At 40.7% G+C, this 25,663-nt stretch overlaps 1 protein-coding gene across 3 annotated transcripts in view; it reads left to right on the plus strand.

Moving 5' to 3' along the window:
- The window catches only part of Frem1 (FRAS1 related extracellular matrix 1), a 154,717-nt gene extending 134,954 nt beyond the window's left edge, over positions 1 to 19,763 (plus strand). For all 3 annotated transcript variants that reach the window (XM_005082165.4, XM_040757229.1, XM_040757233.1), the window contains 8 exons: positions 1,496 to 1,645; positions 3,418 to 3,641; positions 4,224 to 4,271; positions 4,532 to 4,696; positions 4,900 to 5,028; positions 5,434 to 5,549; positions 13,727 to 13,812; positions 17,146 to 19,763. In XM_005082165.4, the coding sequence (XP_005082222.2) occupies positions 1,496 to 1,645; positions 3,418 to 3,641; positions 4,224 to 4,271; positions 4,532 to 4,696; positions 4,900 to 5,028; positions 5,434 to 5,549; positions 13,727 to 13,812; positions 17,146 to 17,345 (1,118 nt within the window). In that variant the 3' untranslated portion in view covers positions 17,346 to 19,763. The remainder of the gene's footprint in view (positions 1 to 1,495; positions 1,646 to 3,417; positions 3,642 to 4,223; positions 4,272 to 4,531; positions 4,697 to 4,899; positions 5,029 to 5,433; positions 5,550 to 13,726; positions 13,813 to 17,145) is intronic.
- The last annotated feature ends 5,900 nt before the right edge of the window (positions 19,764 to 25,663 follow it).

Consider the following 25,663-nt stretch of genomic DNA (forward strand, 5'->3'; position numbering starts at 1 on the left):
CTCCTGGATAACCTCCAAGACAACTGTATTTGTCTTGTCTCCTCCAAGAAGTTTCAAACTCCTTTAGGTCAGGCTTTGGCTTATGCTGCACTTCTGGTGTTCGCCATAGCTTCTAATGCAAAGGTAAGAACTTATGGACAAAGATACATTTTGGCAGACAGATTCATCCATCCATGAGATGGGAATTAATTAGTGTTTTATATTAGATAGTTCAACTTCTGGTTTTGCAAAGGCTATAAAAGGAATTAATCTGAGAACACAGTTGACTCCGGAAGCTTCATAAATTGGCCACCAGCTTATTCTATTTATCAAAATTATTGCAGATGCCCCTATTTTTCCCCCCTCTAAAAGCAGCCAAATATAGGAGTGAACAATTTCAACTTTCCATTGAATGCTGCAGGGATTAATGAGACGCTGATTCGGTCATAAAATGTTATGAGACACCCCTTCAAGAAGGTGGTTGTCATGTGGATGGCAGAGTCAGAGGTTAGAGATGTGTCAGTCTGCAAGAAGAAAAGTCAACTCTCGGAAGAGAAGGCTGAGAAACAGTCCTTAACTACCATACAGGGCTTTCTCCATAGGCACCATGGGCAGGGCAGGCAGGGCAGACTTCAAGCTTTGCCCTGGAGGTTAAAGTGTCCTCTTACTGTCCTTTGTCCCCTGTGGCTGGGTCATCTCTATGCTCACCTTTCCATCTAAATAAACCCAAGAAGACGTCCTACAGTTCCCATCAGAGTGTCTTCCAGCCTGAGTATTTTTATGTCTGAGCTTGGTGTGCCTTCCATCCCAAAGGGACAGATTGGCTGGGATATCTTAGTGGATTAAAAGTTGTATTAAGTTCAGAAGATTGTATGGCATAAACTTGTTTGTACTCCATGACAGAGACAGAGAGTAGAAAGGGAGGCTAAGGGCAGTCCGTGTCTATAATCCTCAGCCCATACATTCTCTCTAGGAGAGTATCCAACTGCTGAACATTGATTAGCATCAGGAAAAGCAGCCATGGGCTGGAAGACCTGGGGAGGGAGAGCAGCCGATGCAAGCAGCTGTTGGTGGAAATGAATCACTTCAAGGATTCTGTGAGGTGCCTGAAGTACCATCCAATAATCACTTCTGCCTGCTGCAACATCTTAAGATTCTTGCAACTATTAAGATTTTCAGATTGTAGTAACTATTTCTTCTGAAGAACGGAGGGGATGGGTTGGGAGAAAAATGGATGTCTGGGATTTTGTCTACTAACCTTTTTTTCTCCCCCTGTATAATGCAGCTTACTTTTTGTTACAGTGTTTGCATTGAGGCGACAATCATTGTCCAGGAACAAACGCGGTCTCTTTATATTATTTGGGAGAACAGCAGGGCCTCAGTGAGTTGGTGGCAGTACAATAGCTCACTCTGGCTACTGCAGTCTAGCTGTAGACATGTTAATTAATATATTTCTCTGACACCTAGGTGATTGAAATAGCAATTAAAGAGTAATTAAAATGTTTACTTCTTGTAGGAATGTCAACTAAGATGTGGAATATAGCAATTACCTATGACGGATTAGAGGAAGATGATGAGGTCTTTGAAGTAATTCTGAACTCCCCTGTGAATGCGGTTCTTGGCACAAAGACAAAAGCTGCAGTGAAAATTTTGGACTCAAAAGGAGGTATTCTTTTGATCCTCGTCTTGAAATCAGGAGCGGTCCTGGCGCCATGGCTGCTGGCTTGCAGCAGCCAATGTGCTTGATAACACCTTCAAATCAAAATGCGTAATTTCTTGTCAAGAAAGCAGCCTCCATCATGACGCTGGTTTCTTTATTCTGGTTTGTGCTTCATGTGGTTTTCCCCCTGCTAAGAGCAATGGCTGCAGAGAAGCAACAAGTCAATGGCCTGGTTGCTTTTTTTCTAAGCGTTTGTTGTTCTCACCAAGGGGGAAACAATATTGGTGAGAATCTATCGACAATTATTTCCCCCCAGAGTTTGCAGGGCTGTAATTATCTTCCTCTGTTAAAGAGCCGCTCCCTGAGCCTAACACTGGAGCCCCCACCGTAGTGTGACCAGGGAAATTCTAAGAAGGGAAGGAATTGGAGAAAAATAGATGGAAGGAATTGGAGAAAAACAGACGTGAAGATGCAGCTGGCTGGGGATTTGGGGGCAGCTGGAGAATACTAATGAATGACTTGGTGTTGCCGAGCCAAACCGTCCTAGAAAGGGTATGCTACAGAGCAACCTGCAAATAAAATAAAAGCAAAGCCCTTCCTTGGCACTATGAGGTTTTGTTCTGCCAAAGTCCTTCCGCTTCTGGTTCCTTATCTGTGTGGCATTTGATATGCCTGGCGTGACATTCCATTTTAAGCCTTTATTTTTATGCTTGTCATGCCCTGTGATCTGATTTTTTCCTCACCTCTAGTCTATTGCCTCCTCACTCACCCTGTAATAAAAATGGGTGCCGGCTCCCTTGCTTTGTAGGCCCACATTTCCACATCTCTTATCCCCCTTTCTTCTCACCACATGCGCCTCTTTTCCAGCAGAAATGTCCGGTCACATTAAGTGCATGAAATCTGCAAATACAAAAACGTCCCGGGCTGGGATCTTAACTCAACAGTAGACTGCTTGCTTAGCTTGTGAAAGGCTCTGTACTCAAATCTCAGTGTAGCTAAAACTAAAAACAAATATCCAGACAGAATCTGTCTGTAGTTTGTTCTTGTTTTCTTTTCCACCGAGGTTTGTTAATGTACTTTAATTTTTAATTATTCTTTACTTATGGTGTTGGGGGGGGCGTTGGTCAGAGGACAACCTGTGGGAATCTGTTCTCTCCTTTTATGTGGGTAGTCAGGCTTGGTGGCAAACATCTTCACCTGCCCAGCCATTTCACCAACCTGGCTTCTTTCTTTTTTTTTTTTTTTTTTTTTTTGCGCCCTCCCAGAAATACTGATTGTCGAGGTTTCGATAGGGTTTGGTTCCATTATAGTTAATTGCAAATTTTTATAGCTGCTGTTATATCACATGACATCTTTAAACAATTCCAATTTCTACCTCAAAAAGATTGGAAGAAAACTGAATACGTTCAAAGAGTGTGTGGGGTAGTACTTGAATAACCCTTCCGTGTTGATGAGGATCGCAGAAGGAGGGAAGTGAGCCCGTTTCCTAAGTGTCTGGAATGATTATAAAACCATGACGATGATTTTCATCTATGATTTGTGGGATGGATTTCATGCCTTTATAATCACCCCATCCATGTGCAGAAGGACACTGCTTTCCCAGGTGGAAACTGATGAAGAGAGAAGGAGTTTCTGGCAAATGGGAAAAAGGCAACATCTGGTGGGAAATTCATCCGTCTAGGTTTAATGACAAGCTGTTCCAGGAACTGTGTCAATGCCATCCATCGCTTATGTGTTTGTGTAGTATACTGATCGCCTGCCATCTTGCATGCCTCCAGGACGGTGCCATCCTTCAAATTCCTTCAACCAAAGCAAGCACAGCACGTGGGGGAAGGGCACTTGGCATCCGCCACCCCCAGGGTCATCCTCACTCACCACTGCTGGTTCTCCTCATCTGGAAAGCGGGCCTCCTCCACCTCCCACCAAAGGAGACACCCTTCAGGGCTTTGATCCCGCAGACCTCTCTCAAAGGACAATGAGGACCCATGGGAACGGCAAATCAGTAAGCATGGGGTGTCCTGGGAGTGGATATGTGTGTCCATAGTGCTAAGTGTCTGAGACTGGGTGTCAGAGTTCTTCACGGTCTTGCAGTGCCTTTTTGTGTGCAAATATCACTATGCTGACTCACTCTACTAACTGTGCCAACTGAAGTGAAAGGGGCCTTCATCCAGCCATATGAATCCTGCTTTGGTTCCTTTTAAACCAGCACAGATAGGGGGAAATCGGTGATCCTAGAATGGAAGCACATTTAAGTGACCCCGTGGGTGTGGAATCAATTACTCTAATGAGGCATAGTCTTGTATGTGCGTGCACGTGTGTGTTCTCTTGAATTTTTCTGTGCTGTAGGCACTGAAAAACTAGAGCCACCTCCTCTTCCAAGACAGCACAGTGGATGTAGATAGAAATCAACACAACAGTGAACGGGGTAGACGTGATGGCTTAAAAAATTCTATTGAACTTGGCATGAAAAAAAATCAGGAGATATTCTGTTAAATTTCCAATTATTACGGGACCTCACCAGAATATACAGCTAATTGTTTTCTAAAGTAAGCTTTGCATACATACTATCCTTTGTTGATTTCAGGTTCCTCCATCCTCTGTTTGTAGAAATGGAACAGACACCATCTACAATGTAAGCATAGAGAATTGCTAAATGTCATGCTCATGGATGAAAACACTTAATGAGATTATTATATCTTTTCTCTTTGTCTACTTATTTTAAGTTTTATTTTTGTTTGTCTGAAATTTGTTTTAGAAGATTGGGTGATCAAGAAAAACCCTTTTGTCTCTGTGTTGATACAGTCTTTTAAATGCTGAATATTAGAACAAACATTTTTGTTTGCTGCCTCTTTTATTTTTTTCTCATTGATTTTGTTTGTTGGTTTCCTCAAGTATCACAGCACAGTTTCCTTGAAACTAGACGGCAGTAGTTTCTCAGCTCACAAAAGGAAGGCCAAAATATCCATCATCAGTCAGCCACAGAAGACAATCAAGGTGGCAGAACAGCCCCTAGCTGATAAGGTGGAATCCACAACTGACTCACACTTCCCCAGACAGGTATGGAATTCTCTTTTCCTTCCTGTTTGCCTTCTAGCAAACTGTTCTCTGGGCCATAAACACACTTAGTATCACAAAATGGACCCAGTTTGGGGGTAGTTTACTCAATGCCTAAGATGCGGCCTTGCAGGTGAAGATCCGAGGGAGGGAAGTGTGTTATCAACTTACATTGACTCGTTCTAAATTACTGCTCTCCCCTGCAGGGTCAGCTGCCCTTGTTTCCAAAGAACTGTTCTGTGGACTTAAAGGGACTGTTTCATTTCGAAGAAAGCATCCACAGATTGTATCTGTGTGATGGGATCACCTGGAAAGCCTGGAGCCCCCCAAACAAGGTGAGGCACTGGCAGGATAGCCAAGTATTTTTAGTGGCAGTGTGCCCCGTGATGAGCTTGTCTGGTGATAAGTGATCCGTCATGTAATTCTTAACTCATGCTATGTCTGTTCTTACCACACTGGGAAGCCTTGAGGAAAAAAAATGCTACAAAGTGGCTTTTTAAGATCCAAAATATAGCATTAGTCAATTTTGTTTAATTATCAGAATGTCTGCGGTATAAAATTGAATCATTTCTGAATGTGGTGGTGCTTCCTGTAGAAAGTCGTTGGTCTCCTAAGATGGGGACTTGGCAATGGGGGCTGCCCCTGCCCACTGAGGTGAGGAGACTTAGGGGTTTCTACTGTGAGGCAGACTCCGGGTTATCAAGTCCACTCAGATGTAAACACTGACAACTGATTTGCAGGGGCTGGAGGACAAATCCTGCCCAGCTGGATGGCATCTTCACTCAGGGCACTGTCACACCGTGGTCACACAGCGGAAGGGCACCTGGACCACAGCTACCCAAGCTTGCAGAGAACAGTAAGGAACCCTGTGTCACACCCACCTGATGCTTCCTCTGTGCCATGTGGATGTATGTCCTCTATGTCACGATGCTGTAGGCCCGCATCGGTCATGGAATAAGTATTGTCTAATGTCTGTCCAGCTTTGTCTAAGGATCCTAAGGGGGGTTTGTGGTTCAAAATGGACTTGATGCTTCCTGTCTGCTGAGGTCTTTTTCTGGTATGGCTGTACTAGTACCAAGTTCTTTTTACTCTTCTCTCTGCCTTTGAAGAGCCAAAGAACTTCCCTGGGTCAGCAGCACTGTCGGTTCTGATATTTCCCTCCTGTCCCTCTCACCCCGCAGATGATAGACATCCATGCCCATTGATTTCAAAAGACCTGGTAATGAAAGGCCTTGGCATCCGGCCTCTGGCAATGTAGGACTCACTGATGCCCGTAAAGCCAGGCAAGCAGGACCAAGGCTCATTGGGTAACATTCAATAAAGGATGACTTGTGGTCAGAAAATGACAATAAAATCCATCTGATCCAGAAGGAGTTTAAAACTGCACATGTAGCAATCCTTGACCAAACTTTTTATTTGATAACCTGGATATTGTCCAAACAATGTAATTACGCTAATATGCATTCTTGCTAAAATTGAGACTGCAGTAATTTCTAGTTAATATTGATCATATCCTATACTTTATTAAATTCAAAAGGGTATGCTCATCTAAAGACACCATTAGGAAAATGAAAGGGCAGACCACATTCAGGAAAAGCTGTTCTTAAATCACATGCCTGATACAGGCCTGGGATGGGGGATAAGGCTCCTATAAATTAGTAACAAAAGTACAACTGAAGTGACAGCAGCTGAGGAGGGTGAGGTGGCCGGTGAAGCCTGGTGACTCACATGAAAGTGTAGAGAGCCAGCTCCACACACTTGTCCCCTGCCATTCACCCACATGTATGTAGCAGCATGTGGGCATTGATGCACACACATCATACATACAACTAAAACAAAGTTTGGTAAATGGCTTAGAGATCTCCCAAGGAAAAAAAATACACCGTAGGATCGTAAGTAAGTGACGATGAAACACCTTCCAGTCACTAAATGATTAAAAATCGTAAAATGACAAGACCAGTGTTGACAGGGGCGTAAAGCAAAGGTAATTCTCATGGCTTGTTATATGTGGAACCACACAACGGTGCACACACTTCGTGGGATTGTCTGACAGTTTCTTAAAGTTATTTGCCCTGTGACTTAGTAATTGTACACCTAGCTACTTCACCAAGAGTTAAAAACATATGCTAGAAAATACAAGAGGATTTCATAAGTTTATTCGTAGTTGATAGTAGTTCGGGTCAATTTTGTTATTGATTTATAAAAGTACTAGCAATTTAATCCATCACTGAGATAACACATTTGCATACATAAAGACTGAACCTCTGAAACCTCCAACAATGTGGGTACATTATGGATAAATAACATATAGAATTATATACAGCCTTACACAGTAGAATACACATCCCATGACTCCATGGATATGTGTTGGGGAATCTAATCTACATGGCTTCAATAATAAAGGGTTTTCACAGACGGCGAGAGGGCTTGGAACAACACCAAGAGCTTTTCTAGTTCGAAGGATGGGAAGTTTCTGTGTCTTCATCTCTATAGTTATTACGTGGACGTAATACTGTTGTCAAAATCCTTCAAACAAAATAAGATCTCTGCTTCTTTGGCTATTTAGCTATTTGGTTTTTGTTTTGTTTTACGTTTGAAACAAAGTCTCACTATATTGCCCAGGCAGGCCTCTAAACCATGGCTGAATTCTCCTGCCTCAGCTTTTTGAATACCGGGGATTCCAGGACTGTGTGATACCCCACCCAGTTCTCCTTCTAGATTATTCTATTGTTCTGTTTTCTGAGGCAGGGTTTCTCTGTGTGTAACAGTCTTGGAACTTGCTCTGTAGCTGCACTGGCCTTGAACTCACTGAGATCCACCTGCCTCTGCCTCCCAAGTGCTGGGACTAAAGGTGTGCACCACCACCACCTGGCTAAATTTTTTTTAAGTTTATAAAGTATTTAAAACCTGGGAGAGTCAACCATATTTTTTTGTGAGTGGTGTATTTTATATCTCAACTGTAAATAGAGTCATGATAGAGGTTAATCAGTGCCTTCTAAATTGGTAATGTAATGACATTTAAAACTCTTAAAAATTAGTTAACTCTATGTGTTGCTACAATGCTGCATGCTGAAGAATAAATAAGGCACCCTTTTACCAAAACAACCAGATGTAAATCCTACATCTATTTGAAGTTCATCTGGGGGTTGTCAAACTGGGACATCAATAGTTGTCTTGCTCTTTCGCTCCTTGAGAGATCTGGGGTATTAACCTGGAAGCTGTCTGGGCTAGCCAGGAAGAAGCTGCTATCAAATGGAGAGAATCACGGATCTTACTGGCAAAAGGCAGGGCGGTGGATGTACCCTGCTGTCCAAAATGTAAGTGTGGTGTTTCTTGGTAAAACATAGACACACGGAATAGAATTTCCCAAGTTCAAACTTGAAAGCTGCCTTTTTGGTTCTCCTCCATTTAACTGGGACTAGCTCTCAACAGTGAGAGCTTGACCTGTGACTTCAGTGAGGCCCCAGGAAGCCAGTCCTCAGTAAGCTCTTGGGGTCACTTTTAAAAACTAATTTATTTGTTGGGGTTGGTGACAGAGCTGTTTGTGCATGCCTCTGGAGGCTAGAGGTCAATGTTCCGTTTCTTCCTCAGTCACTGTCTTAGCTTTTTTTTAGATATGGTGTGTCACTGAACCCAGAGGTCTCTGATTCACTCAGACTTGCTGGCCAGGTGACACCACGGACCCATCTGGTGTCTCCCTGTCTTCCTAGCACTGGGACGGGAGAAACACTCTTCCATTCCCAGCTTGTATGCCGACCCTGGGAATCCTGACTCAGGTCCTCAAGTTTGTACAGCAGCTGCTTCATTGACTGTGCTGTCTTCCAAACACCTCTTTTTCTGTTTGAACATTTACTTATTTGTCCACTTATTATTGTGTACGTGTGTGTGTGTGTGTGTGTGTGTGTGTGTGTGTGTGTGTGTGTGTGTGCGTGTTGGAGAGGAAACCCAAGACTTGATAAATTCTGGTCACATGTTCTACTATTGAGCCATACTCCAGATTCTCATGGGTTGTTAATACGGTGAGAAAATAAGGTAACATGCACTGGGAATTGTCTTTACATCCATACAAAGATGTTGGAGTAAGGTAGGCAGGATTTTTTTAAATTAGAATATCTATTCTTGATTCTGAGATCATTATCTTCTAATTTCTTAGTGTGACAAAGCTTTTTATAACACACTGCCCACTTAGAGCAATGCTGCTGCCTTCCTGTTGGTAACTCTGAGTCAGTCTCCCAATACCTTTTAAAATTTCGATGGTTTCAATGCATTTTGTTACAGCTAGCTTTTAATGGTTGTAACCTGCCAGTTACAGAGCTCCCTCACAGTTCTGTTAATACTGTCTGATTTACTCATGCTCATCATGAACGCAAGCCTGAAATTAACTTAAAGTCCTGCTTACTTCCTCCTGCAGTTAACCTAAGACTTCACCTGCAATTCAGTGTTCCACATCATCACCCTGACCCTGACTAGCCTGATCTAGTTCTATGTGCTGACCTGTCAAGGGTGCCTTACTTTTGGGTTGTACTTGATCATATAGAACTTATTCAATGATCCATCACTGATGCAAAGAAAGCCAGTATGAATATCCACAATTTATAGATTTTTAAGACAGGTTTAAGGAACAAAATCAGTTTCTCGTTGTCATCTGAGCAAGGAAAGAGGAAGAACTTTTCCATTAGGCTCCCTGAAAGAGCTTCAATGTGGAGGGGACTTCTCACCACATTTGCATTGACAAGTGTGTCTATTTTAACTTTGTGTTAGGCGAATCTAACACAAGCCTTCAAAATCATGTATTTTAAAGTCTCTATCTCTCACAGCAAAGACATAAAACTTGAAAATTGAATTCAACTAACCTTTTTGGGGAAAACCAAAAGTGTACTCAGGTTTTGGATCTGTAGATTTGTGTTAACTCTTTGTGCTGTAATAAAGTGAGTCTGGACTAGAACACACCTTAAAATACTGTTTTAGTCTTGGTCTCATAGACCAACACCTAAGCAATTCCTCATCCACTAGGGAATAGACACCATAGCTCAGTGCAATTGTCTTACACAGCAAGATGTATTTTACATTGGGAATGTTGCCACAGACTTCAGATCATTTCTTTCCCACATCTCTTTCTCATAAAGTTCTATTAAGGATATAGATATTTCTGAATTTAAGTGCCTAGATTTAGCAGTTACTGAGTTCATGTCTTACTACAAATCAAATTAAGAATTCCTCTGGCCATAAATATGAGTTTAATATCTGTTGATTACATGTAGCAGAACATGATTGACATTTGGGGAATACTATAAATGGAAGATTTTTGCCCTGAAAAAAAAAGTCCATCTTCCTTGGTGATTCCAAGGTGGGGGGGGGGTGTCAGAGTGATTACACTCCCAACTCCAACATGATTTCATTGGTAGCTTCAGAACCACTGTTGTTCAAAATATTTCCAAGTTATTTAGTACGCTTTAGTACTGGGGAATAGTTTTAGGAACATATTTTAAGAAAGCAACTAACTAGCAATAAAATAAAATCAAGCTGCCCATTATCTATTCACCTTATTGACTAGGAAACTAAACGACTTATCAGATACCGTCTTAATGGCATTCTAGGGAATGGAAGGTAATGTGACTTTTCTGCACTTCCAATTTTAGTTGAAATACTAAGTATTGTACTTGGTTGCATTTGCTTGGTGCTTGAGCAAGCGTTTGAGTTCAGAAGGGCAAGAAGGATGATTAGAGATGTACACACTGGTTTCAGTCACTTTTTAAAAGGCCACTGGGTGATTTAAACAAATATCTGATTTCAGGAGGAATATTTGGGGGTAGTAAGGCCCCCCATCTCCTGCACGTGTTGTTGCTGAACCCCAGGCACCCCTCTACTGTTCAGCGTTAGCCGGACCCTGGGCCTCGTGCTTCCTTCACCCAATACTTTCTGGACTGTTTCTATCGTGCTCACCAGTCTTGCTGGTTTGAAAATGGGTATTCCTCTAGGGATTGTCAAGCCCTTTCGTGAAGTTAAAGTCACATGTTTACATTTTCTCACTTGAAGCTTTACTTTATCGTTAGTTATTTTAGAAGATGACTTTAGATTCCATGGTTAGAATTAGCACACATACAGAGTGCGCTTTGATTGGGCTTGAGGGACCATCATCGTATACTGTGCTGTTTCCTTGGCCTCTCCCCGGTATGTGTCTGACTTGTTTTGTTTTGTTTTTTTTAATTTCCAGAGGGTCATTTACAATGCCTGTGTTTCAATGAGAGCAGTAAATTGTATGTTATCCCTTGTCCCTAATCAGATTACCAACTCAATCTTTATCTCCCGGCTCTTTGCCTCTCCATTGGTGTTTTATTATTTTTCTAACCCAAAGGAGCCAGACTGCTAGATTAGGCATTTCTTGAATTTACATATTGTAATCTCATCTGCTCATTTCCTAAGGCAGTCATTGTACATTTGGTAATTCTATTATTATAGATCATTATCTATGATGCCATTTCCCTGTCCCACAGGAGCGTCTGGGACCCCTGCTGGCCTATCCTTCAAGAGTTTCCCTGAAATATCAGTACTTATGCAAAACCCGTTGAAGAGGTAGATGTTTGTTTTTATAGCCAGAGAAAGTGAAGCCTCTGTTTCCACTCCTGGATATTGAATCTTTTACATTTCAGAGTTTCCAAAGGGTTTTTGCTTATATGTTACCAACATATTTCAACTTTATCCGTAAACACGTGTCTATACAGATAGTATAGGCTATATTTTATAAGTATTTGAGCAAAATGAACAGGAAAGGTTTTTTTTTACTTAAAGCCACCATACACATGCCAAAACATTTGTTTTGTGAATCATTGCTTTAATATTCTGCATAGGAGAGACATAGCTATTTTTCTGCCTATCCTTCATTTGTTTTGGTGGGGGAACTTGTTTTTTGGAGAGTTAAACAGATAACTGGAACTGTATTTAAGAAGCTAAAATGCATTTTACAAAGTCTGTTTTAAAGATAGTTTCAAAATTTTTCAAGCAGGGTAGATGCCAAGTAACCAGGAATAAACTTATACCCATCCTGGTGATGGCTGTGAGGTCAGTGACAATCGTAAGAAAATTAGTAGGCAAGGGACAGAGGTGCCAATCAAGATGTAGAGCCCGCCTCTCCCATTCTTAGTCCAGCACTCCACAGCGATGGGACAGCCCAAGCCCATTCAGCACATGTTTAATATTGTGTGTCCTGAGCCCAGAGCACAAAGAATGGCCTCCCTGGATATGGGGAGATGTCTCATTGCCATGGCTGTGCCTGTCAGACACAAGCCACCTGTAAATGACAACTTCAAAACCAAGTCATAAAAGCTCCAACCCAGCAGCCTGAAGCTCTCCCGCACTCTTACAGATCTCGGGAGGCCTGTGAGACACCATTGGATTACAGAGCGCAAATCCCGTGTTGGTGGAAGGAAAAGTCATTAAGAAACAAATTACAGTTACTGAATTTTGGAAAGGCACGGGCAAATGGAATGAAATTTAATTTAGTCATTATTTAACTCTGTATGTGCTACTATTTTATTTTCCCTTGTTTTCATGTCAGCAAATGCTGACCAGGCAAGAAAATCATTGTGATTTTATTTTCTTGTCGTTTGACTTAAGGTTTTTCAAATTGCATTTTGTCTTCCTTCATTTACGGGCATGTGGAAGTAAGAGAACAACTTAGAAGAAAGTTGGGTCCCTCCTTCCACAACGTGGGTGCCAAGCCTGAAGTCACCAGGAATGGCATTACCCACTGGGAAATCTCACCAGTCCTAAACGTTTTAAATTCCTGCTTCACCTTTATGAGTTGGTGTAAAGAGAAGCTTTTTCCTTGAAAGAAGCCTTCCCGCCAGCCTGGTTCTAGAGCCACATCAGTCCCAAATAAACACCCAGGAGACTATATTAATTATGAAGCTGTTGGCCTTGCTTGTTTCTTACTGGCTAGCTCTGACTTAAGTAATTATCCCATAATTGTTAATCTAAGTATTTCTCTTACCGGAGAACTTTCCAGGCTTCATACCCCATGGCGTTACATCTTGACTCTCCTGTTTCTCCTACCCAGAGTCTTCCCTGAACTCCTAGTCCCACCTATCTTGGTTCCCTATTGCCCAACAGTGCTTTATTGACATAATCACAGGACTTCCCCCATCAAGTTGGAATAACTGTGCTGTTATGATAAGTGATGTGCATGCGTTATGTATTTTTCTTCTTTGAAACCATTTCTTCTCTTTTCAAGAAGAAAATAACCTGCAGGCTTTGATTCAAGTGTTTTTAAAGAGCTTTAAGTAAGTTCCACCAGAGAATTTGGACAACAGACTGCCACTTACAGGAATAACTCACCTAGCTTCAATGTAATTCACCAAGAATTTTATTTTGAGGGAAAATGGTGTGTACTGGCAGGAGGAATGTCTCTAACACTGTAAAATGGATGAGGTTTGACAATGGAGCTAGTCTCCTTTCACTGAGATCTGAGAAGGGTCGTATTTATTGGGTTATTTGAGTAAACACACCAAGCTCAAAATTTAGCCTTCAAGTGATTTTATCAGGGACGGAAACAGGGGTATCTTATTGATCAAATTAAGTGCTAACTGTCAAATTTATAGCAGCTATAAAAAGAATTTCTGTAAGTGGATCAGAAGTCTAAGCTTATCTTTGGCTGTGTATGGAGTTTGAGGTTAGCCTGGGTTAAGGAGATCCTGTCTCTAAGAAGAGGGAGAAGAAGGATGATAATCTTTATATGTTGGTATTAAGTAATTAATCTCATTAATCTTTACAAGCAGACAGTTGTTAATTTCCAAAAAAGATATTCTAAGTACATTGAACTGTGATGTAAACAGAGCTGTGTAATATGATAACACTTCCCTCGCTGCTCCTCATCCTCTACTTCCCAGATTAACCAAAGCTAAGATGGAGTACTAAAATATTGAAGAGCATTTTCTACATATCTTCTAATTTTCTTGTTTCTATTATACACATCATACAAGCAGTGATATAGACTCCCTGGCACTGAGATTCTTATTTTCATTTGTGCCTGTGCAGGCATCGGGGTAACCTTGTGACCGTCTTCTCCAGGAGGCATATGCAGTGGTTATGGGATATCAGTGGGAGAAAGCCCTTCTGGATAGGTAAGTGTCTGTATTCTCCCGAGCAGAGAGCAAGCGCACCAACAGCAAAGGCACTGATGCCCACCGCGCCCTTCCAATCAATGATCACATGCAATAGTTAGCTGGTCAGTCAGCTAACACCATCTTAAGGCTAGCAGTATGATCCAGTGACAGAGCATATTTTGAGCATATGCAAGACCCTGGGTTCAATACCTAGCAGCAAGAAAAATAAAGAGATCACTTTAGACATTTTGGCTTTTTGGAAGAGTGCTTTTATTCTTGCACATCCATTTCAAAGATAATAACTAGGGATGTAGTTAGACTGATAGACATAAAAATTGAATATAATAGCATTTCTAAAATTTAAAACTTTAGAAGTATCTATAAATAGAGTCAGTTAGATTACAACATGCCTATATGAAGGTGCAGATAATATTTATTGCTGTTATGTTAGTAAACAACAATCTAGTAAAGCTGTAACAAAATTTCTTATGTGTGTATATTAATTGATTCAACAATTATGTATTATATTGTTATAGATGACATATATGTATATATATGCATATACATACATAGTACATATATTAGTTTTTCAAGACAGGGTTTCTCTGTTTAGATTTGGATCCTGTCCTGGAACTTGCTCTATAGATCAGGTTGGCCTTGTACTCATAGTGATCCACCTGCCTCTGCCTCCTGATTGCTGGGATTAAAGGTGTGTGCCACCACTGCCTGGCTAAATGACATATTTATTACATAGTATTTGTGTCCCAGTACTAAGTGAAAGAAGCAGGTGCACAACCATATGAAACATGTAATAATTTAGAGTAAAAAGAAAGTTATGTGTAAGTAGAATATATACATATAGTTACATGCTAAAGTTGGAAATGACTTAACCATTAATCATCAAGTCTATGTACTTTGAATCTTATTCCCTGAGTTTTCATATTTTTAATGTTTTCTCTAATTTTGACAGTTACAACAAATCTTTACAAGTTACTTCAGAGGCAGAATTCTCAAGGCACACCAGAGTCAATGTTCCCACTGCTCCTCTGAGAGGCATTGTATTTGGGGTAACAATTTCAAAGCTAGCCCTTGTTTCTCAGCTTTTTTCTGTACTCTTCACTGGGTCTTTAAATCCAGACATGGGCTAAGAGTGTTGAGTTCATCTGGAACACAACTTTTCTGTACATCCATAATGATTCTAAGGCTCTGTGTTCCCAAAGCACACATTATCTGATCAAGAATCCCAGGAAGTAATCCAGTGCGGGACAGGGTGCTCTTGGCTGAAATTTCAATGGAGGAAGGCAGCATGCTGGCAGCTAGAACTGTTGTTGTTGTCAAGTCTGAGTGGCAGGATTTCAGACTATGCTGCGATTGCAGAGAGGTCCTTTCTTGTGCTTTTTCTTTTTAAAATTTCTATTATGAGAATCAGGGAAACACTTCTTTAAATAAATATTACAGATACTTATAATATTAGAATCTAATTTTTAGAAATTGCCAGGTGGAGTAGACTGTCAAGGAGGGGAAACTGATTTTCATTAGAATTGTAGCAGATTAAAACATCTTAAGATCCAGACCAGAAATTATATTTCATAAACTACTTCTGAATGAAAATGAAGGCTATCTCAGTTAGGGTTGCCATTGTTGTGAAGAGACACCATCACCACAGCAACTCTTATAAGTTTCATTTCATTGGGGGTGGCTTACAGTTTCAGAGATTTAGTCCATTATCATTAGAGCAGGGAACAAGACAGCATACAGGGAGACAAGGTGCCGGAGAGGTAGCTGAGAGTTCTACATCTGGATCCGCAGACAGCAGGAGGAGAGAGTGAACCACTGGGCATGGCTTGAACATCTGAGACCTCAAAGCCTGTCCCCAGTGATCACTTCCTCCAACAAGGCCACACTTCCTATGAGCCTATGCAGCCATGTTCATTCAAATGACCACAAAGGCTTTTAAAGAATAGGAAGGAGGAATAATGATCAACAAAATATCTGTTTCCCTGTGATAGGAGCTTTGTGGGTAGGTGGCAGAGATGATAATAATAGCTTCTGGGGCTGGAGAGATGGCTCAGCAGGTTAAGAACATTGGCAGCTCTTGCAGAGGAGATGCGTTTGTTCCCAGCACCCAAACGGCAGCTTGCAACAGTCTGTAACTTCAATTCTAGAGGACTTTATGCCCTCTTCTGGCCTCTTCTGGTACTGCACACACATGATGCACAGACATATATGTAGGTAAAATACTTATGCACATAAAATAAAAATAAATTCAAAAATAGTAACAGCTGCCATTAAGTAGACACCAAGATATTTTAAAGGGTTTTCTTTTATCTTAAATTGAAATATAATTACATCATTTGTCTCTTCCCTTCCCTTTAACACAGTGATCTCAACCCATGGTCACGACCCTTTAGGAGTTAAATGACACCTTCACAGGGGTTGTCTAAGACCATCAGAAAACAGATATTTACATTATAATCCAAAACAGTAGCAAAATTACAGTTATGAAGTAGCAATGAAATAATTTTATGGTTGGGGTCACCACACCATGAGGAATTATATTAAAGGGGCTCAGCATTAGGGAGATTGATTACCACTGTACAACACTTCCCTGGCCCCCATTTGCTCTCTCTCAAATTCATGACCTCTATTTCTTTAATTATGTACATATATTATAATTATATAATTACATACAGTCTTGAATATACAAGTACAACCTGCTGGGTCCGTATAACATTAACTTGTATGTGTATAAACTCGGGGTTGACCAGTTGGTATCAAATAACCAAGCGAGTGTGTCTTCCCTAAAAACACTATGTCTCCCACTCTCAGCATTCTTTAGTTGCCTGTAGTTCTTTGTCTAGGGTAAGAGTTTTACGTGGGCTGCCATCTTTAATCTTCAATGAAACTACATGTTCTGTTTTCACACTCATTCTTCAGATGAGAATACAAAAACTCAGAAAGGGTGAGTAGCCTACCCAAAGAGGAGGACAGAGTCTGCTTGGCTCCAAAGTCTGATGCTCCTAAGTGTACCATGTTGTAACCCCAAATCCTAGTCTTGGATCTAGAACTGGGACTCACATTTATTTATAACTATGCTTAGTGCTGTAGACTAAGACAGACTTGGTGGTACTCTCTTATAATTACAACTATTTGGAGGTCTGAGTTAGGAAGACTGTGTGTTCAAGAATAATTGGGGAACTTAATGAAAATCATACTCAAAAAGTGAAAAATAACAGAGTAGAATAGGAGACCTAGCCCAAAAGGGTGGGTAGGAAAAAAGGAGTGGGATAGCCATGGCACCTAATTTAAATGTAATAAAAATATTTGGTGTGTTCCCTTGGCTCACATTAGGCTTGAAGAACCAAGGGCGCACTGGCCGCTGGGAGTGGATTGGAGGTGAACCTGTTGCTTTCACGAACTGGAGGAGAGGAATCCCTCAGCACCCAAGGCCTGGGAAGAGCTGTGTTTTGGTTCACAAAAGAGGACAGTGGCAATCAAAGAACTGTAGTAAAGGCAAGGCTCACAATTTTGTGTGCTCAAGGAAACTCTGAATGTAACCTGAGATTCCTCGCCTGTCTATTTACAAGATCTGTGTGTATTTGCTCAGTAGAAACGCATTGTTGTGGCTGGATGGGTGTGTCTTTGTGGGCCTTTCAAGTAAAAATGGAAGCTAGAGCAACACTCCCAGGAAGGTGGTGTATGAATGTGTCTTTCAAGATGAGATATAATTTCTATATCTCAGTATTTTTCTAAATAAACACCTGCAGTATTATAGACTGTAATATTTACTTCCTCTAGAAGATTCATCCTCTTTCCTATGCCAACTCTCAGGCAGTACAGACTTCCATGGACCTTAGATATTTTTGTTCCTAGACCTCAACTGAGTCCATCCAGAAAGATCAGTATTGCAGCTGCTCCTACCATGGAGTCTGGGTTCTGGAGCTAGTCCTGCAGAGCATTAAACCAAGGTGGAATGCCAAGAATTGGTTTGTATCCCTGGGCTCCTTTAATGTTAAACTTAAAATTAGAGCCTGTGGGTGGACAAGGGGGCTCCCTTTTGAACAGAAGAGTCTTTCAGGAGGATACTCAACTAACTGCACAGATCTAGGGAGGTAGAGGCAAGGGCCTGACTCTATTGCAGAGACCAGATGGAGGCAGTGGCCTGCCTCTACTGGAGAGATCAAACCATACACTCATGAAACATGTTCTGTCCCAACGCAATTGTGGCATTGTCTGCCATTCCTTGGCTAAATATTGGGTTTCTCTGCCTTCCAAGGTCATGTGAATTTTGAAGTAGCAATGTCTCCATCTCCATTTACTATGCTGACTGACACTTTTAGAGGACCTTTGGAATACAGAGTAGCTATGCAAACTGGATGATACACAGAAGAAGAATTCCACTCCCTCAGAAGCACCCCCACAAACTATGCTGCTGAACAAAGGAAAACAATACTGAAAAACAGACCCTTCAAAATCCCATGGTCTTGGGAAGGATGCTGATGTGACCTTGAGCATTTAAATCTGTAGTATTTGCAGAGATGCTCCTCTAATTAGATTCTCTAATAGAAGGGTCCTTATTAATTTATAAACTCAGCTGAGTGAAATGTTTTTGTAGCGATGAAGCATGCTGTGCGTCTCTCAACAATCCCTTCTGGAACCCAGGGTTAATTATAGGAAGTCAGAACATCCTTTTTGAAATGTTTATTAAAATTTTTCTTTTTATGATCACTAAAAAATATGGCTGTGCCAAATATAACTTGTCATATGAGCGCCAGTGTAACTTTAGAATTAAATGAGGTGTTCGTGTAGACTAGAGCTTTAGGGCAGACTTTTTAAATAGAATAATAATGTCTCAAGTGCTATAGACACTAAAAATGGTTTAAGAAAGTCTTTCCAGTTTCTGGATATAAAACATGACAGGCTTGCTTCATTTCTGCTCATTTATCAAAGTTTCAGTTCATAGGAAATTTTACCTAAAGAGGGTAGGATAAGACTCAGACATTCTGTCTCTTTCTGAAATCCAGATGTAATTGCAGGTCCTCTGTAGATAGTAAAATGCAAAGATATGTGGAGCATAAGGATCCTTCAGTGTTTAACCGAAACAGGCAAAACCCTTCCTCCACTCTGGCTCCAGCCAAGTTCCTTGTCATCCACTGGCTTCTATCTTATGCAAAGGTGGGATTCAGGGTGAAGGGAAGACAATGGATCCTCAGTTCAGAGTGAGGAATTCATTCTCAAGCTGTGCACACTACTTAAAGCTGGGAATACAGAAGCATGGCGAGTATGCTCAGTCTGGTTGGCATGGCCAGTTTATCACTCTACCATGGTGAAAATGGCATGGCTGTAATTGCAAATGTTCAGCATAGAGAATTTTTTAATCAATTAGGAAGAGACCATTTTGAAGTTTTCCCAATCATGAAAGCTTTATCAAATTGAGAGATCAGGTCTAAGTGATTGAAAGAGCATACAAATTCAGGCAGGCTTGGATTCTGGGTATGACGTGACTATGACTACCAGGGTTGAGTAGGAGTGGCTGGAGATGGGAGCAGCCAGGAAGGACATAAGGAGGTACAATCGGACTGTCCCCAGACCTTCTCATCTAACTTGAATGTCCACTCAGGAACTTCCTACATGCAAGGACATACGTGCAGCTCAATGGTATATAACTTTTCAAAATGTCCTGAAATTTGATCTTTAAAAAACACACAGTGTATGTTTACTAGTGATAAACCAAAAGCCGGAGTTAATCATTTCCTCTCCTTCCCTGCAGTGGTAAAAGAAAACTGGGTAACATTTATTTGTTTTTCTATTAAAAAGAACAAATATGTATGTATTTTAATAAACACTATGGTTCTGTGTAACTTAAACCATCAACTGGTGCTGACTAATTTCTGTACTGAATTCGCGTATTGAATGTACTGTACTACTGTTGTATCAAAATTTTTAAAAATAAACGTCTCATTGTCAGATATCGTACCTTTAGTTTTTCATATTTTGCAATTTTATGATGCTCCACAGCTATTGTTTTTAATTCTGCCACGTTATTTGCTTTTTAAAGACAGTCTTTCACTGTGTAGCCCAGGCTAGCCTTGACCTCATGACCCTCTTTCTTCAGCCTCCCCAGTGCTGGGAGGCCAGGCACGTGCCACCATGTTTGTGTCTTAATGAGTCTACCCCATTTTGAGAAGGGACGGGTGAGAAATCTCGACATGTCTGCTCTCTTTCATTGGTTAGACTAGCTGTGAGTTATTAACTTCTGTGAATTCATACAGTACTTATTCAGGGATAGCGAACATGCAGCACCCACCCTATATCTGGCATGGAATAAGAAAAGCATAGATGCAAATTTCTGGAAGTTTTAAAGCCTAGGTTTCTCTGTGTAGCTCTCGTTGTCCTGGAATTCACTCTATAGACCAGGCTGGCCTCGAACTCTAACCCTAACCTTAACCCTAACCCTGCCTGCCTCTGCCTCCCCAGTGATGGGATTAAAGGTGTGCGCCACCACTGCCCAGTTTACCTGGAGAACTTGTGACCAGGGAAAAAATGGCGGTAGAGCTTGGTGATCACGTCATCTCTTTTCAGACCAGGAGGGAAGCACACTCAGGGGCAAGGTGTTCAAGATGATTTCTGTTATATTTCCCCAGATTAAGAAATGGGTACTCACTTGCTAAGCTTATAATCAAGGGTAAGTATCATTAACACCAATACTTCTGAGTTTGTGTCTTCACTAAGAAGATGGGAACAAAGTTTTTAAAATGTGATTAATTCATTTTCTAACTTTCCCCCCTAAACAATAGGCAGTCTCTGAAGATGATTCCTGCAGCAACAGAGATCAAAGAGAGACCTTTGATATAATTTTATCCGCTACTCACATTTTACAGAGGAGAACACTGAGATCCTCTGAGGTCACAATGTGAAATCAGCATCGGGACTAGCATCCTGATAGGCAGAAGGATGGAGACGTAGTTAAATGAGTAACATGCTTGCTATATGAGAATGAGAACCAGTGTTCTTAACCAGCACCCAAGTGACAAGCCGGAGTGGGGCTTGTGCTTGTAACCCCAGTGCTAGGGAGGTGGAGATTGAAATGCCTCTGGGCTCTCTGGCCAGGCTAGTCTAATGGATAAGTCTAGGTCCAAGTGGGAGGCACTTTCTCAAAATAAGGTGGACAGCTCTTGAGCAACAGCACTGGAGGTCAGCTCTGGCCTCTATGCATGTAGACACACACACACACACACACACAAATGGCAGGCAGAATCTCTTCCAATAGTAATATTCAGGTGGCTTTATTGTGTTCTAGCACAATGCCTCTGAATAGTGTTATAAATTTTATGAAAGACACACCCTAAATCATATATTGTATAATTCTATTTTTGTGATATGCCCAAAATAGCAAAACTATAAACTCAAAATGGGCCAGAAGGTAGAGGATTGAGGTTTGAGATTGACCAGCAATAGGTATAGAATTTCCTCTGAGGGGTGGAAATACTCAGGATTAGGTAGTGGTGACAATTACACAATACAGAAATACAATAAAAACTATTGAAGTGAATACTTTATTTTATCATTTGTTGAGGTGCTGGAAATTAAAACCAGCAGGCATTAGGTAAGCACTCGGTCACTGCTCTACATCCCCAGCCCCAAAGAGAAACCTTAAGTTGATGAATTCCAAACTGAAATGCTATGAAAAGTCTCCACATAAAATTCATTTTCAAGAGCTGGAAAAGGGGTATTGGATTTGCTGTGTGTTTATCTGACTTACTCAATTACACCTTCCATTGTATTGCCTGATGCTCAACCAGATTTTGTTTGCTTGCTTGTATCATTGGTTCATGGTCTAAATTTGACATCGCTTTAAGTTGGCAAGGTTGCCTTGCTGATTTCCTTCTCTTTCCTTTCCATCAATCATGGCAAAGAACAGCAGAGTGTACCTGGATGTCTGTAAGTGCAAACACCATGACTTTGATGAAATTAATTTTACAAGCCTTTAGAGTAGGATCGTGCAGGAAATGAATATACTGTCCTCATAACTTATGCGTAACTGTTCATTTTGAGCAGTTTTTATAGGTCCTAAACTCTGCTAGGTTATAAAATTCAGTTTATCTTAAGACAGAAAGGAATAAAGATCAACTAACACTTCCATTAGTGGCCTCGTGGTACCTGCAACGGTTTCCAAGGAACAATGCACAGTGCTCCTTCCCCTCCTCTCTCTGCCTGCATTTTGCCTTCAAAAAGCAGTCTGGCTCAACTTACTGCATAGAAAAGCCATGTTCAGACCCAACTACATGCTGCCTTTAAGAAACAAGCTTTTAATACAAACACTCAAATGCTTGGAATGTAAAAGAGTTGAAAATGATATGCCATCCTAAACCCAGTCAAAGTTGGAGTGGCTCTATTATTATCAGACAGCTTAAGTTTTAAAGCAAAGAATATTGCCAAGGATAACAAAGATTAGTTCATAATGCTGAGGGATCGATCATTAAGGGAGCCTTGGGGTCTGAAACATACATGCATTTGGTAACAAAATTGAAACATATGTAAAGCAAAAGCTGGTAGGAGAGAAATGGATAGAGCTATATTCACAGTGAGACATGTCAATACACCCTTCTTTAAAATTAATAGAATAAATAGTGAGGAAATTAATGAAGGTGCAGAAACATGGACACTGGTAACTACATTAACATAACCGAGATTTCTGGAACCATCCAGAAGTATCAGAGTCTGTCTTTAAGTGCATGTGAAACATTTGCCAAGGCAGACAAAGTTTTAAGGCATAAAAATGAGTGTCTGTGTATTTTTCAAGCCTAGAATAATATATTCCCTGGATATAATGGAATTATAGGAATCAGTAACAAAAATGCTTCTAAAAGATTCTCTGTATGGTTACTCGCTACATTATACACTTCTTTTATGTGTGTGCTATGAATAAAATAGAAATTTAGAAGTAGTTTGGTCTTGATAAAAATGAAAATACATCAACATTTGTGGGGTGCCATTAAGACAGCACTCAGGGGAAATTTTATAATAGTAAGTAAGACCTCATTTTAAAAACATAGATCTTCCCTTAATAACCCCCCTGCTACTTTCATAAGAAGAAATAGGCCAGGTGTGGTGGCACATGCCTTTCATCTCAACACTCGGAAGGGTGAGACAAGTCAAATCTTTGTGAATTCAAGACCAACCTAACCTACATAGCAAGTTCCAGGTTAGCAAGGACTACATAATGAGACCCTGCCTGAAAAAAAGAAAAGTGGGCCAGGAGGAGGCCAAAAGTAAAGAATTAACAAACGTCATACTGGAACACAGAGGAATGCCAGTAATACACAGGGAGAGGCAGGAGGATTCCAAGTTTAAGACTAATTCTGTGTAATATAGTAAAACCATGGTAAGGGCTTCTCTAGCATGGGAAATGTCCTGGGTTCCATCTCAGCACTACCAGAAAAAGAGTGAAGAATAGTAGACAATATTGGTGAAATCAATGGTGCTTTGAAAAGCAAGTGTATGTAAAGTTCTGGCCAATCTGACTAGGAAGGAAAGACACTGATTGCCAATACCAGGAATGATGCGTGTAGCATCGCTAAAGTCTATAGCAATTCTCACAATAAGGAGGAATGTCATGAATAGTCAATAGAATAAATCCAGCAATCTAAACAACATGGGTCAATTCGCTGAAAACACAAATCATTAAAGCTGAATAAAAAGCATAATCAGCTTGAAGAAATTGTGTTCCAAATTGAAGTCTTTGAATGAGTAGCTTGAACTTTTCTGATCTTTGTAATGTCAAAGGCTCGCTTTGTTCATTTGTAAAGATACTCATGTAGCTTACTGACTTGTGCACACAAATAGTGGATGGGTAGGTTGTTTGGAGTTGGGGTGTTCCAAATAAAGCTCATGTGTTAGTCTCTGAATGGATATTATGCTATCTTTCCCCTTATGTGAATATCTAGAGGTACAACGATGGGTCATGAGGTGTATGTTTCGGCTTCTAAGAAACCACAAAATTGTTTTCCAAAGTGGTCACTCAATTTTCTACTCCTACCAGAAGAGCCTGAGTATTTCAGCCCCTGAATTGTGTTCACCAGCACTTACTGTGGTGATCTGCGTCTACTAAGCTTGTAGTTCTACCACGCCATGGATTGAGTTGGTGTTTTCTGGTGGCTAATGGTCATGGTCATATTGTCATGTGTGAATTTGCCATCTGTATCTCTTCTTTTGTTAATACCTGCTCAGATCTCTGTCCTGTTAAAAATTCTTGATCTTGAGTTTAATAAATGCATAATAAAATGTTTTCTTCCAATCCTTGGCTTGCCCTTTCCTTGTCTCAGAGGTATCTTATTGGAGATGTATTATCCATTTGCATGTGTCATTGGGTTTGAATTGGTAAGAGGTTTTTTTCAGACATTTTTGTCTGTATTCATGAGGGACTCTCTCTCTCTCTCTCTCTCTCTCTCTGTGTGTGTGTGTGTGTGTGTGTGTGTGTGTGTGTGTGTGTGTGTTAAGAAAGGGTCTTAGGTAGCCCAAACTGGTCTAGAATTCACTGTATACCCAAGGATGACCTTGAACTCTTGAACTCTGCTTCTGCTTCTCAAGTGCTAGGATTACAGATATGTGTCATCACCACCTACAGTTCTTTTTTTCTTTAAGAAACTTTATTGACACAGTTTATAATTGACAAATAATAAGCTATACATTTAACATGTATCATTTTGCATATCATCTTTGGGCCATTTCTTACAGTTAAGATAGTAAATACATCCACCTCTCTCAAAACTTTCCTCGTGTCCCTTTTCAGTCTCTCAGTCCTTCCAGTTTGCTTTCCCCATCCCAAGGAAATACCTGATCGACTTTCTGTCACTATAGATTGGCTTATAACTTCTAGAGTTTTCTATAAATGGACTGCATATGCACTCTCCTATTTTTGCCCTTCTCTTTCGCTTAGCATAATTATTCTCAGAATCACACCAGTGACTAACTACAGCCAGGAGGAGGAAGTGGGGGGTGAGAACTGTGGTTTTAAGGTTCTGTAAAACAAGTGATAACTTTCCCATGTGTTAAGGCATTTGTGTTCAGTGTGGAACTGTTTTTAGGAGACATCCAGATGACTACGAAAGCCCTCTTTGAAAGTTCCAGGATGTCTTGCTTCTAGACAAGAGCTGTGATGCAAAAATCCCTTTCTAATAGCTAAATGAAGGAATGGCATCTCATCTGACTGGAGTGTTTGCTGTGCTAATGGCCTGAGCATGGGTGTTAGCTACTTCCTGAGCATGACTTCTGGAGCCACGCTAGTGAAATTTCCTTTGGCATTGGCATTAAACATACAGTTGTTGCATGTACCGAAAAGGGTGTATTTATAGGACATGCATCAAATCAATAATCATCTAAATAGGGCTACACACACATGGAAAAAACAGTGGTTGAGCCTGTGTGGGAGTGAGGAAGGACTCAGGGTAGAAGCTAATTAAGAGGAAGGGCAGCAGGGAAAGTCTCCCAGCAAATACTGTCAACCATTGCTTTCCTGCCCAGCAGAATCCAGGTCATTTTAGTGACCAGATACAGTAAGCCTTCTTAGGGTTTTGCATGAAGTTAAGCTGAACTTTGTGTAAATGTGTCTTAGCCTTCCTGAGTTTATGTCAACCTGGGCCCAGGCTCAGGAAAGCAGCATAAAACCAACCCTGGCCAGAATGTTTTCTCTGTTTTTCCATTTTATTATCAGTGTTTTTTTAAAGTTTGTCTCCTGCCATCTTGTTACTTAATTCCCACACCTAGAGGTAATATTATGTGTAATATTTTAATATTTATGTTACAGATACTTAAGATTATGTTTCTGCATAGGTGTTGCCAAGATAGTAAAGCCAATTTTTATTTATAG

Source organism: Mesocricetus auratus, unplaced genomic scaffold (assembly GCF_017639785.1).
Source record: "Mesocricetus auratus isolate SY011 unplaced genomic scaffold, BCM_Maur_2.0 Super-Scaffold_100014, whole genome shotgun sequence".
In the NCBI taxonomy this organism is placed as follows: Eukaryota; Metazoa; Chordata; class Mammalia; order Rodentia; family Cricetidae; genus Mesocricetus; species Mesocricetus auratus.